Genomic DNA, 18,579 nt, shown 5'->3' with positions numbered 1-18,579 from the left:
CTTCTGAAAAGGGCTGGACTCCCCTTCACCACATACATGTGTGTACCTCCCTGAAGCCTTTTTCTATCTTCCCTGCTCCAGAGCCTGTCCTGTCAGCCCTTATCTCAAATTCTCTTCATGCAGCTGAAAATCACAGCACGAGCCCTTAGCATTTGTTCTCATCCTATGCAGGGCTGCAAAGGGCAGCCTTCACACATCTGCTGTGCAACAGAGACAGGAGAGGGCAAAGGGCTGATCTCAGAGTAAGGGCAATATTTATGTCTAAACATTTCTCTCAAAGCACAGTTTCTTTGGGGCCTTCAGATCCATGGCCTTCAGGGAAACGCAACAGCATGTAGTTGACTAATTGGATGCATTATTTATAACATTACTGACACACACAGTGGGTTTTCCTTCTGCAAACTGAATAGAGGTTGGTAGCAGGCATGCGGGGGACACAAACAGGGGCAATGAAATTGCATATGAATTATTGCTATAACTGTTGAGCTTTGCCAGACTACCTGATCAGAATTAGAAATCTGTTTTTCTGGTGTAAGCAGAGGGCCAAAGGCAGTAATTAATTCTTGACTGAGCCTTGATTAAATTCAGTGTACAGGACCTTGAGGTAAGCTAGAAATCCAAGTAGTCTAGATATGTAAGGCAATTTAGCCAAATGGTACACAGGCAACCCCAGAACAATGGCTAGTCAATATGAAAATCTATTGTAGAAATCCATTGTGCTCTCTGTCCTTTTATCCTGAGTAACCATTTTAGATATTTGTGAGGTTTATGGCTGCTTCAACATGGAAGCAATGTCTCTTGTAAAGATTCAATCCTGGTATAGGCCTCTAGGAAGAAAACTTGTAGTTAAATTAATACATCATATTTCAGCCTCCTGACTCTAACAGTAAAATTGGGAACACAGAGCCACAGACTATGTAAGTCTGCAAGAATCCACTGGAGGTCATTTAGTCTAGCCTCCCTCCTACCAGGGTCATCCTAGAGCATATTGCACAGGATGGCACCCAGACAGCTCTTGAGTATCTCCAGTGATGGAGACTCCACAACCTCTGTGGACAGTCTGTTCCACTGCACAGACACCCACACAGTAAAGTTCTTCTTCGTACTCAGGTGAAACTTCCTGTGCATCAGTTTCTGGCCATTGCCTCTTGTTCTATTGCTTGGCAGCACTCCACAGAACCTGGCTCCATCCTCAACATCCTCCCTTGAGATACTTACAGACATTGATGAAATCCCTTCTCAATCGCCTCTTCTCCAGGCTAAACAGGGCGAGGTGAGGTATTTCTTGTGAGGTGATCTAGCACTACATTTGAAAGAAATGCCTAGTAAGTCACCATACTGATTAAAAAAGCTGCCTGTCCAGTATCACGATTTCTATGGCTTCTACAGTTCTCTGAAGACACACTTCACAATTCTGTTGGCAGGCGCTGCCTGCACAATATACCTTCCTCAGGCAGGGATTAATACTTTTCCACTGAGCAGTTCCAAGGAAACGTCAATGACTTCACTGTTTTGATGACTGCTGTTTACTTAGAAAAGTTAAAAAAGGTGACTGCATGCTGACTTCTAAACCAGGCCTTGATGCTTATGACGACAGTATCAAAATCTGAAAAGGTTAGTGATGACATTAATGCTGCACATTCATATGGAAGGAATGCTTTGTCAGAATCTATTTTGTTCTGCTTGATGACTTATGGGTATAGAAAGATGAGATTTTATTCTGAACTGCAGAATCATTTGTCTTTTATAAAATGACTGAAATGATTGCCCTTCCTTACCCAACTCATGGAGATTTATGCCATAGTATTTCAGCCTGATTTACTGAGTGTCTTTTTCACAGGACAATACCAAATCCAGTTTTCCATGAAAGGATTCAAACTTTCAAGGAGGAGGTGACTGGGCTCCATCTAGGAACCTTTTGGAGCTGAGGCAGTCCTGAATGAAGACATTTTTCTAGAGGGGAGCTGTCATCTGTGCAATATCAAAGTGTGTGTGCGTGGGTGGAATCACATATTGGGAATACACTTTCATGATTATTTTAATCTTGTTATTTTAATTGTTTAGTTGAACAAGATTGATCTGAAGGGGTATGTTAATAACTAAATCCCTCTGAGAGGAATCTGCCTCCATTAGTTAACATCGTTGACCAAGATTAGTTGCCAGCAAATTCTTGTGGAAGACAGAATAGACTGTGGTGCATAAGCTCCCCCATCAGAGATTCAGTTGGGTTTTAATGAACAAGTTTTCTTTCAGCATAACATAAATCAAATTTTTAGAAAAGTGGTGGATTTACTGTTTTTTTTATACCCATGTAAGTTTACTGGTTATTTCAGACTACCCTTGGGTAGATCACTGCAAACAGTCTTAAAGAGATGTGCCTAGAAACAGTTTTCATCTCTGTGACCAATGTCTTCTTTTATTATTGTTTTTTTTTAAAGGCAAGACAACTTCCAGATGAGCCATTTGTGACGCAGCTTCTGGGAGATTCTCCCAAACAGTTCTTATAAATGTCAACAGCTTAACTTCTAGGCTACTGAGTCTTATCTCTAGGCCAAGGGCTCCTGCAAGCACACCTCACCAGTGCTGTCCCTTCACCACAGTATTTGCTACAAGATAGCAGAAGTCTTAAAAGCTGCCTACTTTTTTGCAGGCACTTTTATGGATGATTTTCTATCCTGTGTTGCAGTGGTGTTGAGTTTGTGCTCTGGCAGCAAATTCCAGCATGCCTCCAGTTCCCTAAACATTTTTAGAATCCAACCAAAATTCTCAAGTCTGATAATGCTGGTAAACTGATTCTATTGGTCAAGTGTCTGAGGGACCAGTAATAAACCAGAACCAATCACATTTTCCTTGTAACATCTATGACTCTTAATTAAGACATAGTGATGGTATGGCAAGTATTAAAAAGCAAGCAAATTATTATGAAGTTAGTTTTACTAGAGAAGGAACCCTCTATTTTCCTTTGGGTTATGGAGATCCAACTACCTGAATATGCCATGCTGCTATGGAAGGAAGTCAGTTTATCAGTTCAAAATGGATATACCATAACTTTGCTCTGCAGGCTTATTATTTATTGATTTACAATCTATTCTTGATTACCCCAACAGCAAGCAAACCTGTTCACAGTTGTCCACAGCAACTAAAAAAAAAGAAGAGAAGAAAATAGAATCATAGAATGGTTTGGATTGAAGACGTCCACAAAGATCACCTAGTTCCAACTCCGCTGCTATAGGAAGGCATGCCATTCACTAGACCAGATTGGCTCATGGCCCCATCCAACCTGTCCTTGAACATTTCCAGGGATGGAGTGTCCACAATTTCTCTGGGCCAACCTGTTCCAGTGCCTCATTACCCTCACAGTACAGAATTTCTCCTAATAGCCAATCTAAATCTACTTACATTAAGCCTGGCACTCAGCAATAGTCAGGTACCCAGCTACCTGAATATGCTGTTCTGCTTTGGTAAGAAGTCAGTTAATCTGTTCAAACTGAATATTCCATCATTTTGCTCTGCAGGTTTATTGCTTACTGAATTACAATTTATTATTGATTATTTAAACAGTTTTCACAGAACTTTCAGAGCAACTTAAAAAATCAAGAAAAAATCAAGAAAACAAAATCTGTAATTTCAGAGGTCAGAAACAGAATGATGAGCATACAGTCAACAGAAATCAAATAAAAAGATGCAGCAAGCTGTTGATCTATTTTGCTCTCTCCTACACTAAATACAGACACCTAATGCAAAAGATGCATTGTTGCATGTGAGAATGGAGAACAACAGTGGGAAAATATGACAGAGGAGTCACTTCCAAGTTCCTCAGAGCTGGGAAATCAGCACTGCACCTAGAGAAACTAGCCAAGCTGAGAGGACTTTTGGGCTCCAACTGCAAGGTGAATATATAGATCCCATGCTGTTTTCAGTTACTAAATCACAAAACCAGAAGCCCACAGGAGTAAGGAGGAGCCAAGGGCAATACCAGGCAGCAATGATGCACACACAAGTCACAAGTGAAGCAGCCACATCACCACTATCCTGTCCAGCTTTAACCAGCCCTCTGTGAGCAGTGCACATCAAGAGACAAACAGTCCTTTTGCTTCACTGATATTTATTTGTAAATACTGGATGCACAGGTAATGAATTTCAAGCAGAGTCAGCATAATGGGCAACACTGACTGTCCTAATTTACTGATGAGACAAAGCAGCCTGAGTTAAAGAATCAAACAAAACACTGTATTTCCAAAAATGCAAACTTTACACCATGATAAATGCATGCTGTGAGATCTGCACATTTACAAGAGCAACATATCTTCTCCCAGTCCCCTGACTTTTGGGGGAAAAAAAAGAGGAAAGAAAATAGAAAAGCTGCAATTTTTGAGATATGTATCAGCCACTAAAGTTTTCTAGATTTGGTCAAAGATAAAAACCCTAGCCAAAGGCACTTAGTGAAAATAATAAAAGTATTTTCAACTTGTCCTTTGGACAAGCTATCATAGCACATAGCAAAGTTCTGACAATACACCTAGATTTCTATGCAGCAGGAAATAGAAAAAAGTAATAAATAGTCTAAGTAATAAATTACTATAGAGGTAATTGTCAATATAGCTCTGTAATATCTCCTTATACCTGCTTTCTTAACATATTGCTTCATTTACCTATGCTTGGTTTGCACTTTTCTGTTCTTTAAAGTATTAGCTAGCTCAGGAGATGATCCCATAGACAGAAAACCCATGAAGGTTTTTTTCAAGGATTGGATCACATGGGTAACAGTACATCAAAACATTTTAGAAAGAGATACTCTCTGTCTTTTGTAAGAGAGATTTATTAACACAGAAATACAAATGTAGATAGAATACACCAGTATTATGTTGCCTGTACTTTCTTAGTATTTACCCATCTGAACTTGACTGAACCTCAGTGGACAATGAAGTTGAAAGAGCCTTGTTTCCTGCTATAGGACACTTGTGACTGTGTTCAGTTTATTAATAGCAATATGATACTGAAAACCTCTGGGATAGTAAGAAAATTAAGCAAATTATTAGAAGAAGATGACAAAAATTGACAAAGTTCACATTAGGGACAAACCTGTAATTCATACTGGCACAACATGGTATCAAATGGAAACTCTCAATACAACTTTTGCTTGACTGAAAAGATGGAATTCTACTGTCAGACAAAATATCTTATCTCCAAAGCACCAGATGCACCATTACATAACTTCAAGAGACTCAGATAAAAGTTCAGAGAAACTACTGACTGATTATAGCCTGCTTTTGCTCTGTGAATTCTGCAAAGATCATCAACAGAAATTGCAAATGTGCAGATCTAGTCTCAGCAATCAGTTTTGAGAGGTGGCTCTGCTATAGCAAGATTTTGGGCAAGCTGGAAACAAATAAGATTGTCATGATGTATTTTGAGATATATAGAAATCCAGTACTTATTACATATTGGTTTTATTGGAGGACAATTTTTTACCCCAAATAAATAGACAATTGGATTAATTTTACTTGATTCAGGAATTTTCAGTAGAAGTATTTTCCAAGAGCTGATTATTTGTTGCATATAAATGCATTTTTCTGAAGTGGTTCAACTAATCCATTACAGTTGTTTGCCCACTGGATTCAATTATTCATGTGTGAAAGAAACTTTTCCAAAAATGTTGCTAGTATAAAAAGCTCCAGAAATGAGTATTACAAACCTCATGCTCCTTAACAGAATTAAGGAGATAAATACATTTTCAAGCTTTGCTAGAACTATTGGAGGGAGTCATGGGATAAAAGAAATACACATTTTGTTAGCTTATGGATTATAACAATTGTTATATAACCAATTTATTTTATTAAGTAATAAATAAGCTACTGGGTCAAGGAACTACAAACTAGAATACAGTACCATGGCCACCTTGATTGCTATTAGTTCAAGCCATGGGAAAAAATTAATCAGTATAAGTACACAATTTTAGCCATGTTTGAGTGACTAATTTTTTAGTTGTTTATCACTATATAAATTTTCCAGCAAGAAGCTAGATGATTTCACCTGTAAAATCTTACAGAGTTTACCATATTTAAGAAAGTGGCAAAACTCTGATTGTCCATAACCCTCAATTTTCAATGGGTTATGTATTTAGTTAATATTTGAATACATTGATAACAATAGAAAAAATGCACAAAATCTAGACCTGTGCAAAGAAAAATTCAAAATATTCCACCACAAACTAAAAACATCCAATTTTTGTAAAATCCTGTTTTCAGGAGCTCTAAGCAGTACTTAACATTTCCCTGTGGGGTTTGAGTTCAGACTGAAGCAGATAGCTGGCATAGATGATTTTAGACAGAATTACAACAGTTTTGACAAACTTTCAATTTAACTGAAACACAGTTTTACTTCAAAAGTAATAATGTGCCCTTACCCTTGCTCATGATTTCAAAGCTGAAAATCAAAGAGGCACAGGATATGCGCAACTTTAAAGGCTATTCTTAAGTAATATCTGCAGCATATGAAAATCTCTCCCTGATAAAGAACATTTACTTTTAAGAAAATACTCATATTGCCTCTTGTCAGTAAAGGCAAGTCAAAAAAAATGGCAACAAAACTAAATAAGCTTCATATGTGATTGATTTCTAGTATCCAGCTTATACACACAAATATTGCAAACCCAAACCACTTAAGTCCTGATGATGTTTTTCCAAGGAGCTGTTAAAAGTTACATTATTGTTTCAGCTTTAGATTTAGCTTCCTAAAAGACAAATTATGCCAGCAGACTTGTTTTTGTTTTTTGTTTTTTTTTTTTTAGTATCAGGCAAAGGAACAAAAGAGGAGAGGGAAAGAGAGAGGGAGAAAGAGAGGGCGAGGGAGCTGATCCCTCATTTGCAGATATAGTGGGACTCTGGTAATGAGCACCCATGGGAGATATATTTCCCCAGCAAGGGCTCAGCTTGGGTTTTAAGATTAGGTCCCACACATGAACAAAGCATTTTGCTTGAGGAAAGGACTCAGAATAAAATGGCAGAGTTCTGTGCTTATTTTGCTTCATATGTGAAAAGGAAAGTTCAAGACAGATTATTATTTTAGGACAGCATATCAGATCTCTTTGACAGTTGCTCTGATTTATTAACCTGCAACTCTGGGCTAAGGGAATTGAATACTCATATCTAACATCAACAGGAGCCAAGCATCTAATTTCCTTTGGCTCTTCTGAAACCCCAGCATATATTTCTCAACTCACTGAAAGCAGATTCTCTTTTACTGTAATGCAGAGAGATCTCCTTTTGCATTATACAAATATTCTTCAGAGCTTCATCATATAACTACATATAAAAGTGTACTGTTATATGACAATAAGATTAAAACAAGTCCAAATGCATGAAAAAAAAGAGTGATAAAATTAACATCGAGGAATCACCTACAAGTAACTCGCATTAAAGTTTAACACAGGTATGTTACAAGATCTAAGATTTACTTCAGCATGAGAAGACCAAACCTGTATGGAATTGCATCATCTGTGATGAAGGCCTTAATACATAAGCAATATATAAATAATATAATAATCTGTGTGCTAAATGTGCTTCTTTTCCCCACCTTTATGATTTTCACTGGTACTCAAACCCCCAAATAGAAGAGGCTTCAATGATAAACTATTTATAAGCTAAATAAATCCTATGAATAGCTATTTTGTTATGACAGAAAAGTTTAGCTCATGAAGCACAGATAACATAAAAATATTTTCTGAATTATCCAAAAGCCCAAGCTGTAATGACTGAAAATACGACATCGTCTTTCCAAGAGTCTTTCCAAGACTTTCACTGACAGCATTGTTCTTTCTGCCCCTGTTCCAGATTCCTTTGTAAACATACCTTTAAAGTAAATTAATATCATGGGAAGAGCAAAAATGCATTTGTTCTCTTTCTTTACTAAATTGGCTAATTTGTTTTTAGTCAGACTTCCAGTCTGTTAACTGAAAACAAATCTTAAAAAAAGTTCATCACAACCAAGACACACACCTTCTTTACAAAATCATTGGAACCTATGTTCGAAATTATTCCTGTGTTTCTGAGATACTGCTCATATTTAGAAAGTAAGCTTTTTTATAGCAACTAGTAACTACCTAGGACTGCTGCCTTTCCCTCTTTGTTGAGCATTTCAGTTACTGAGATTTCAAAGTACAGGTTTCACTGTGTAAGTGTGGCTGAGAGAAGCCTCACACAGTCAGTGGTATATAGCAAAAATTAAAACATGACAACCACTAACAGTCCTGAGACTGCTGCAGAAATAAAAAAAGGCACACATACCTACAAACAGGCAAATAAACTGTGTTACTGACAAATTCCTCAAAATAGTCACAGACTGCACAGAGTTCTTAGCACTGGTTGTTGCTTCAACTGTCATGCTTATGAGGAATAAAAATGTGGAATTCTCTTTAATACACGCAGCTTTCAAGAGCATTATGCTATCTGACATTCTCTACCCATAATCTGGCCCTCCCCAGAGGTAGTGGGCATTCCAGTATAATACCCGCTATCAATTTGGAAGTCTTTGCAAATTTGGGGTTAGCTCTTTTAAATGGCAGATCAGAGGCACTAGGTCATGCCTATGAATTTCCATAGTGGTTTGTTTACCTATGGGTTTGCTCACTTTTTATTTTTTTTTAATAAGTAAACTAGAACATACAATACCATCACAGAAATCAACAAAAACAATCAAATATTGAAAATTAAGCATAACCATGGAATACACGTGTTATAATGAAAAGAAGCAAAATTTATAGGAGTACATTCTTGCCAACACAGAAGAGTCATCAAAACTGTGGCAGTATACCTTTTGATGCCTGCACTTTTGGCAGTAAACTATCCGCAAATAGAGCCATCCAAGTGTCCTCAAAATGTTACTTTTTTCCTCATTATACAATCAAAGGGCATAGGATTAGTTTTTCAATTAAATTACCTGTCCCAATGATCTCCAGTCTAGGCTGGCACTTCCAATGTATACGTGCTGTTTATCAACAATCCAGAACGATGACTGAAGCCGACCTTCATTATATGCTGACATGTTCATATACAACACTTCAGCACCTAGAGATTGAAGGATAAAATAATAAATGGCATTACTTATATGACATAATTTACATTATTAAAATAAGAAATAACTTCACATTTCACAGCTCAGTTTCCAAAATTAGTGAGGGGCATAATACTATTAAGGTTTAAAAGCAATGATAAACATTGTTACTGTCCCAATATTTAAGACTTTAATTAACATGCATTCCAGTTATATGAAGAAATATTTACTTAATGCATGTCCCAGGTATAGGGAACATTCTCATGTGTTATAATGTTTACCTAATTTCCTTCCACTTTAGAATCAAATAATCTATTTTTTTTCCAGCACTGCATGTTCCTAAAAATAGTTCATCTCTAAATTTCTATTCTGTAGCACAACACAGCTACATATTGCAATAGTAACCTTTCAAATATAAATGCAATTAAAAGCCCTGCTAAGAGCAGACTATGCTCTGCTCCTCCTGCCCTCTGCAATGGTCTGAGCAGGTAGCTTCAGTGGCTGTGGCACCCAACAGACCCTGACAAGAGGAACATGGGTGGAGAATTAAGGAAGTAAGCAAAAGCCTAAATAAAGTATGTTGAAACTGCTCTTAATCCTGCTAATTGGTGATATTCAACCTACCACTTTGAACAGCACAGTTTCATTAATGACTACAGGCCACTGAAATCTAAGAAGCTCCTTGTTGGCTCCATCGCATCACTTGGAATGTCTGAATTGGCCCCATCTGTATGTTTGCAGAACTAAATCCAGAATATATTTAATATTAGGTAAGTTTGGGGGATTTCTCCCACCATTACTATTCTTTCAGTGCTCCAGTGTTTGCAAAATTAGGTGATTAATCTGAATTAATCATTGCTGAAGGCATTTTACAGTAACCCACTCATCTTCACATTTCAGTCATGACTAAGCAGGGAAGAGAAGTGACAGTAAACAGCAGCCTGGGGGACAGTGATGGTACCAGCCATCTCCTATTAAACACTCATGGGGCCTCCAATACCTGAATTCCAGTAATGGTTGAAAACGAGTCACAAGAATTCCAGGATACACAGAGAACTAATATGCATTTCTTTTCATTGAATTTCCTATTTTTGATCTGCTAAGAAATATCTGACTTGCAATTTTAAGCAGCAGTTACCAGTGTTAAATATTTTTTACTACTATGAAAATGATAACTTTCCTTGAAAAAATTATTCTGAAAGTTCAGACATCATGAAAAGAAGAAAAATCAGGTAAGGTGCCACATACCATAATGCACTAAACATGAAAAACATCATTGGTCAACTGCATTTGGTGCAACCCAGCTACCTTTCCAATTTTTAGTACATTTCACCTACCCACACTCATCTATGCTTAGAAACAAAGATTTTTCCTATTTCCTTGGAATGTATTGCTCCTACTTTCAATTAATGCATTAACGAGCAGAACTATGCTTATTATTGAGAAAATAAGTGTGAAATGGAAAAGAAATCAGAAAACACTATAGCAGCTGTTAAATGGTTTAAATTGCTTCCTGGTGAATAAACAAAAAAAACAAAACAAAACAAAACAAAACAACTGCTCTTAGCTAAGGATAACCATTCTGCAAGGCACTAAGCTTGTAGCTAGTGATCCAAAAACTGTGTTTAAAATCAGGTTTAACATAGCAGTTTGCCTTGATGATGTCTTCTTTCCACATTTCCAATTTCCAGCATTAATCAGCAGTATGAATTTAACACCCACAACACACCTACACCAAACAGGTTAGAAATGAAATGGAAGGATTTTTGCATAGTAAAGATAAAACAACAGGAAGCAACAATGACCTTCCTTCTCATAACTGAGAGCCTAAAATAAACACAATTTTAAAACATTTTTGAAATATCCAATGACAAAAATGCTGACTGCCAAAGCTATACAAGGAGACTATTTAACCAGTAATACTAATGTTAAAAATAGCAGACATCATCAGTAACTTGACACACAATTCAAAAGTTGTAAAACACCGGAATTTGTTGGCGTGGGCTGTTCAGACATGGACATAAGCAGTGGGATGGGACTATTACTCTAAAATACAATCTAGGCTTTTATTACCAAAACAGTGAATATAGCAGTGCAGAAGATAGTGCTATCACATAACAGTAAAATCGAAACCAGGAAACCCAACTTCTTTTCCTTTCAGAAACAGTCAACTGGCAAGTGAACAGGTAAGGAAGCAGCAGAACCAAGTTAATTAAAAAAAGTCATTTGTTGCAAACAGCAGCTGTTGTGCAGCCTACTAATGAGCCCTTACCTTTTGATGAAAGGAAACATGTATCAGTATTGATAACTGCCTCTGTTCCAGAAGCCCTTGAGATGCTTTGTTAAAATAGGCTTATCAAGCCTTCAACACAATACACCATCCCTAGCGTGGTTCAAGTCCCATGTGGAAATTAAATTGGAGTGATCAATATGTGAAGCCCTAACAGAACTCTCTGTCATGCTGCAGTCTCAATTACACAAAGCTGTGAGTCTACTGAGTTCAACCAGAAAGGCACATTTCTAGGCTTGATTGCTAATAAACATGCCAAATAAATCGGACTGTTTTGTTTCACTGGAGATTAAAATTCATAATAACAACTTAGAGAAAACCAGTGCTGTCACTTAAAACTCAAGTGGATTTGTCTGTCCCTTAAAACTGTGCACTCTAAGGGCTGGGACAGATTACACATTTTCTGCAGAAAAAAAAAAAAACACAAAAAAGAGACACTGTAGGGATCAAAGCATGTTGTAAGTAACAGACATTAATCTGAGTATTTTTTCTTATAGGTGGGGAATTTTTTTCACACCATAAAAGGGACTGATGTAGTCTGGGATGCTTGGAGGGGACCCTGATATTGACAGCCTGGACCTTCTGCACATGATGTGAACATAGCCCTTAGGAAGTGCCAGGCTGCTACTTAACCTCTAGCTTTGTCTCATAACAGAGAAAGAAAACAGAAGGTAACAGTAGTGTTGCAAGAAAGACTGACTTTTCATCCATGGAAAAAAAAAAAATCCAAATTCCCAAGGTAATCACAAAGAAGAGGGACGGCCCAAGCAAACATTTACAGTTTCTAGCCTTGCAACATCTTGTTTGGTGTAGCTGCCTGCTCTCAGATATTTCACTAACAATATCTGAAAGCTACAAGGGCGAGCTTGACTTCAAGAACAGGAACTTAAAGAGAATTGGGATTATGGAGCCTGGAGAGAATGCTTCATGATGACCTAATCGTGGCCTTCCAGTGCCTGAAGGGAGTCTACAAGAAGGATGGAGGTAGACTTTTTCCAAGGGCATGGTGGAAAGAGGGAAGGACAAAGGGGAATGAATTCAAAATGAAAGAGAGCAAATTTAAATTAGATATTAGGAGGAAACTCTTTACTGTGAGGGTGGTGAGGCACTGGAACAGGTCGCCCAGAGAACTTGTGGATGCCCCACCCCTGGAAGTGTTCAAGGCCATGTTGGATTGGGCTCCAAGCAACTTGGTTTACTGGAAGTTGTCCCTGCCCATGGCAGGGGCTGGATCTGGGTGGTCTTTAAGGTCCCTTCCTACCCAAGCCATTTTATGATTCTATGAACCTAAAGCTAGGACATTTTTTAGCTATTTGAGGCAAAGCACTCAACTTTAAGCAGGAACCTCTGATCAAGAGCTCATCACATACACGCTGTCATGAAAACCTGTGTCAGACACATTCCTGGTGCAGCTGTGTTGTGGCTGTGGATTTTACTGCTGCTCAAGCAAGGTCACCAGACAGCTCCACAAACTGGGAGATTCGTCTTAGTGGGAGACTAGGAGGTTAGAACTCACAGGACTGCCACTTGGCCTCCCCATCCAAGTTTATGCAACAGTCTGGAGAAGGTGCACCTTCTTTGGAGGTCTTCATTTTCTTGAGGCTTTGGATCCAACACCTGTGGTCAGCTTAGGATATTGTCATCGTACGGAGGCAACATCATTATGCTAAATCCCCTCACTGGTGGATGCAGTAAATAATTTACATAAGGAAGACCCAGAAGGAGCAACTGTTCAGGCTGCTATTATCACAGCTGCCTTGAAAGCAAACACGCAAATTTGGCTTGCCACAGTTTTCAGCAGTACCAGTTACAGGCTAAACTCACTCTGGAGGTAGCAAACATAACACCCAAGAAACAGAAGCTGCGCTTGCCTGTACCATGCCTAAAAATCGTCTTCTGTCTTCACAACTTTCTTACTTTCACTAGAGTGTTTTCAAAACCAGTGAGAAAAATAAGGGGCAGAACTTTAGGAGTAAAAGAAGAGCCAGAGATATCTGGAAAGTCTGTATAGATATAAATGTCTTTCTCTACATTTTGCAATATATGCTTTCATTTCATTTATTTGCTTTTGATAATAACCTTTAGCACAAAGTACAGCATGAATAAACATAATTTTTATTCTACTGAGACAAAAATTCAGAGTTTTCAATACAAGTGGTCACAAGTGGTGGAGTAGCTGCTTCTTTTGGGGCAGGCACAAGGGACCCAGGCAAAGAATCACCTTCCTATGTATTTTCATTATTTTTTCTCAACTGATTGTAGAAAGTATGGACTTCTTCCAGAAGCCCCATTAGTGTGACATGCCACCACTCAGAAGAGGACAAGTACAAAAGCAGAAGAATGCACAACTTGAAAACAAGGTTGTTTTTACTAAGTCTCTGAATGATTAAAAGACAAACTAGACTATCAACTATTTCTGTGCTCTTTATGGAGTATCAGATTTGAAATACAATTTCAAAGTCTGTCTGGCCCAGAAAGATTAATGATTCAGACTCAAAGAGAAAACACTCAAGGACTTTTAGGGAAATCTCTGATGTTAATACCTTAACTAGGAATCAGCTGTTTTGTTTACATTGCCCTTTGTTTCTCTCTCTCTCACACACACATCCCCCTGTCCTTTTTATAAACTACCAGGACTGAAGCCTGTCACTCTAGGATTATGTGCTACTCATCAGTCTAAAGCCACAGTAATTTAAAAGAGAAACAGCCTAGAATCAAAATCTTGCTGCCTTTTCTTTAGCAGCTCAACTGTCACACATGCAAAAAATGAAATCATAATTACTCAAAGAAATTCTATTCTAGAACAAGTCCAAGTAATCCCCAGAAAGCTTTTGCAATAATATTTACATTCATGCCATCTTGGTCTGTCTTAGACTCAAATTACCTGCACGAGAAACACTCCCAGTGTACAATCAGCCATAAACTGTGTGCACATGTAGCTTCTCAAAACTGCCTTTAGGAAAACTGGGCTGTTTTTCATGTAGATATTTACTATAATGCTTACCATCTTGTTTTACAGCATCTGAGGTCACTGACTGAGATAAAAACAATTTTGAGGAAATCAATGCCCAGGAGAGGAATCTGTGACTAGAGCTCCATGAGCCCCTCTGGTCTCCCTCTGGAAAGACACAGGTGCCTGCAGCACCCACTGGAATTGCAATGGATGGGCTCACATGCTTGGGGCTGTGGTGTGGGTGGCTCAGGGACAACACGCAGTCACTCAGCCTCCTGCGTGCTGCCGCTGTTCATCTCCGCTGGCACGCTCCCCAGCCAGCTCACGTGTCCCTGTCTGGCTGGAGCTTGGAAGAAAGGCTGCTACAAGAGAGCTCTCCTGAGCAGACAGGCTGCAGTCAAGGATCTCCCTGTGGAGTTGAGGACGTGAGAAGAGAGGTCTCCATTGCTGCCGTCTGACTTCCCAGCCCCCTCTCCAGGCCCTGTGCCAGCTTCTTGCCTGGCTCCCTTCCCTCCCCGGCAGACTGCAACATGCTGTTGGGCTCTGCCCTGGGTGATCAGGGGAGCAACTACCCTCTACACTCATCATTGGTTTTCTGCTTTGCTTTTCACTCAGTCAGCAGGTTGAAATTATTTCTGTGAGGCAGTACAGCCCCAGAAACTGCTCTATACACACAGCTGTGGAAGCCAAGAGCTGAGAATGTGGACAGGAGAGAACAGGAAGAAAAAGGAATAGTGACAAATGAGCATTACAAAACCCATCTCTCTAACTGAAACCGAAATATTACAGAACTACAACTGGCATGTTTAAAAAAGGGGAAAAAAACCCAACCCCAAAAAACCAACACTAATTAGCCCTCAAAATAGTAGCATGAACACTTCTTGTCTTCAGCAACCCTTCCCCATCCCTCCACTGCTGTGCCAAAGTAGCTTTTTCAGGGAATGAGTTGGATCAGAAAATGGATCCATTTAAAAATAAGAAAGTTGTTTCAAATGCAGAACAATTCACTAGTCCAGCTCACCACATGGCAGGAAACAATTTTTTCCAACACAGATGAAGGCACAGTGCAAGAGTGGGAAAGAGTGGCTGTGGCTGGGTTCAAAAAGATGCAGGAGCTGCTTATGCCAGTGCTGCCATTTAAAGGTTTACCCACACAGTCTCAGCCTCTGTTCCTCTTAAAATCAGGCCTCAGGTGGCAAGCTCCAGAATTTCTTTGCCTTTTATCTTGTATAGTCATTTGTCTTCTGTAAAGCAGATAGGAAAGCAATGCTAGAATTTACTTGGGTTGGCATTCCCCATGAGCTTACACAAGGGTCCACAGTGACACAGAAGATCAAGAAAAGACCCACTAGGGACCCTCATATGTGCAGAGTTCGCTCACTGGATAGAGGATGGCAGATTTTTGAGAACAAAGGAAAGGTCAGAATTAATTTCTTGCAATTGCTGACTTAACTTCAATGATATCTTGGGAGCTAGTTAGTTCCCAAAGTAATATTTATCTAAATATGCCCTTACACTGGCTTTGAAGAAGTCAGATGTTGGCCTTTGTTGCTAGCCCAAGTAATTAAAACACTGATTTCTCAGCTAAGCACCCAGCTGTAGCTAGAGTTCAGTGTGGGAGTGTTACAGCTCTCCCCCATGTGAATGCATTTTGTGCTGCCTGCTGGGCTCTTTTGATTTACTCAGCAGAAAGATCCCAGAAATATAACCAAAGTGCTTCCCATCCCATATCAGGAGAGAGACAAAAGAGAGGCCTGACAGTACTACTTTGTAATACTTACCCACCCAGCTGCACCTAATTTCTGATTCACCAGCAAATAACCAGTGGTCCATCATAAATATGACAGCACAGAGATAGAGATTCCCCTCTTTGCCCACAGAATAGACACAGCTGGAGAGCTCTAACCTTCCCCATGAACAGAATCATACAATGGCTTGGGCTGGAAGAGAGCTGAAAGGTCACCTAGCTCCAAACCTGCTACCATGGGCAGGGACAACTTGCACCAGACCAGTCTGCTCAAAGCTCCATCCAAACTGGCACTGAACAGTTCCAGTGATGGAGCATCAACAACTTCTCTGGACAACCTGTTCCAATGCCTTGTCACCCTCACAGCTGATAAATCGTGTGTGGATGTGTTTAATTAACCTATAAGCAGAATTTTGAACTGCAAAGAAGTAATAAGCTCATATAACTACAGATCTCTGGTCCTTCCAGTGATGGAAATCCAGGGCAGCAGCAGGTCCTTGGGAGGCATATGCTGCCACCCAGTAGAAAATGCAAGGGGCTAACAGTATACCTCACTACATATGAGGACATACTCAACTCTACACTTTCCAACCTAGATATGGCCTCTGAAGCCAGAGATTTCTGTACTGTATTTGCTAAAGAATCTCTTACTGTTTGGGCCAAATTTTAGGGCTCCTATTTTTGTCTGTCTTTAAAAAAATTAAACTGAGTCCAGGCACAAAAATTTAGTGTAATTTAAAAAGCTCCAAACAGCTTTTCCTTTCCTTCTAGTAATTTCATCAAAAGTAGCAAGCATTTCTGCCTCTTTTTAAAAGTGTTGCTGCCTGATGTAGCAAATGTGAGAAAAATCAAGATTTTTTACTTCTTTGACTCTGATATCAGTATTTTAAAATAAATTTTACTTCTTTTTGAGCTATTTGAAGTATTTCATATCAAGTCATATAAAATTTTGAATAAAATTTTGAATAACGAGAGCACTGATGATCAGTTCAATTCTTTCCCCTCAGCAGAATTCAGCATTCCTTTAAATAGCATTTTCTTACAAATCTGTTCTGAGAGTTTGATGATTCAGTACAGTTGGTAAGAGAACTCATATACAGCAAAGTTTTCTAGAATATTAAAAAAAAAACCACATCTTTTTTTGCCCTTCATTACAGGAGAGTAGACTGCTCATTTACTAGATAAAGCTACAAAAGTGATTGCTTTGGAGACTGGGAAAAGTAATTTTCTTTCTTAGTTGGTTTAGGCAACAAAGCATATTACCCCTTAAAGGAAGACTATAATACAATCAGTGAAAGCATTATTAAAGCTGGATTGTGGCTTTCTTTCTTTGCCTAAGTATAATTGCATATGTTTTTACTACAAAAGAAAGCTATTTTAAATATAATAGAGAGATTAGTAAACTTGCACACTGCTTAACCCACTTTCTTTTGAAGACTTTTCTTTACTTGGATTAGCACTATGAACCACTATATTTATTTATATACTTCTTGGATGAAATATCCAAGAATTCAGTGACATTTTTTCATCCTAACACATGAAGAATTAGGATCACAACCTTTTTATGAATGAAAAGGGCTAAACCTCTACCAAGAAAAATGCAGTGACTATTTATCCCTATCTCTCTTTTTAACTTAGCAACATGATTTCATTCTGATATTTATATATTCTAAAATCATCAGTATTGGTAACAGTCACTTCTAAATATGCTGACTAGCAGTAACAACACTTGTGCATCATTCTTAAAATGTGCTCCTCAGACATCTGGAGCTCTGCTTTGGTTTCTGTCAGTTTTCTTCTCCTGAAGGAGAAATAAATCTCAGTTCTGGAAGGTGAGATACTCCAGGGCAGGTGAAGAAGTGAGGACAGAGTTTGCCTCCTTGGGTGGCTACTGCTTTTAATTTTTGCAATACCTTCATAACAGAATCTATGTTTTTTTTCCTGAATTTTCATTAGATGATTCTCTGAGCAGCCCTAGAGTATTATCTGCAGGATACCAAAAGCCAAGAGCACCGGCTGACCTGGTTGTGGCCATGCAAGAAAAGCAGAGGCACAGCCAGAAGTAACCTGGGTCTGCCAGTGGCACAGACATTTCCTTCCACTACTTTTCCCTTGTCTCTAAGCCATTTTCCCTGCCTCTTTCCTTTGATTCTATCTTGCTACCTTGCCAAGTCAGCCTTAGACTCTTCTACATTTTTTTTCAGGTCATTCTTATCTCAATGGCAATTGTTTTTCTCTCCATGTTGTCACAAGTCCACCAATAATATGCTTCACCTTTTGACAACATTCTGTTCTGATCTTTTCCTAAATTAATTACTCAGTTTTCAGTTTCTGACCTCCGGTTTTATCTGATTCATTCTTCTCTCTTATTTCATTTTCCCCACTACTTTCCCCCCAGCATAATTCATCCTCCCTCTCCACTCTCTGCCACTTCATAGTCAGTTCATAATTTCGTACTTGCCCTTGCCTACTCTTTCATTGTTTCATTTATCATATTCATTCAGTTGTTCATTCAGTCCCTCTCTCTCCAGTTACTTG

The 18,579-nt window shown here is 38.7% G+C and overlaps 1 protein-coding gene across 1 annotated transcript in view; it reads right to left on the bottom strand.

Moving 5' to 3' along the window:
• The window catches only part of PLD5 (phospholipase D family member 5), a 156,904-nt gene that overhangs the window by 18,730 nt on the left and 119,595 nt on the right, over positions 1-18,579 (bottom strand). Inside the window, exon 5 of the mRNA XM_062489209.1 lies at positions 8,938-9,065. Within this exon, the coding sequence (XP_062345193.1) occupies positions 8,938-9,065 (128 nt within the window). The remainder of the gene's footprint in view (positions 1-8,937; positions 9,066-18,579) is intronic.

The sequence above is a fragment of the Cinclus cinclus genome, chromosome 3 (genome assembly GCF_963662255.1).
Source record: "Cinclus cinclus chromosome 3, bCinCin1.1, whole genome shotgun sequence".
Lineage (NCBI taxonomy): Eukaryota > Metazoa > Chordata > Aves > Passeriformes > Cinclidae > Cinclus > Cinclus cinclus.
Note: the sequence above shows the minus strand (reverse complement) of the source record. Positions and strands in the feature narration are given on the sequence as shown.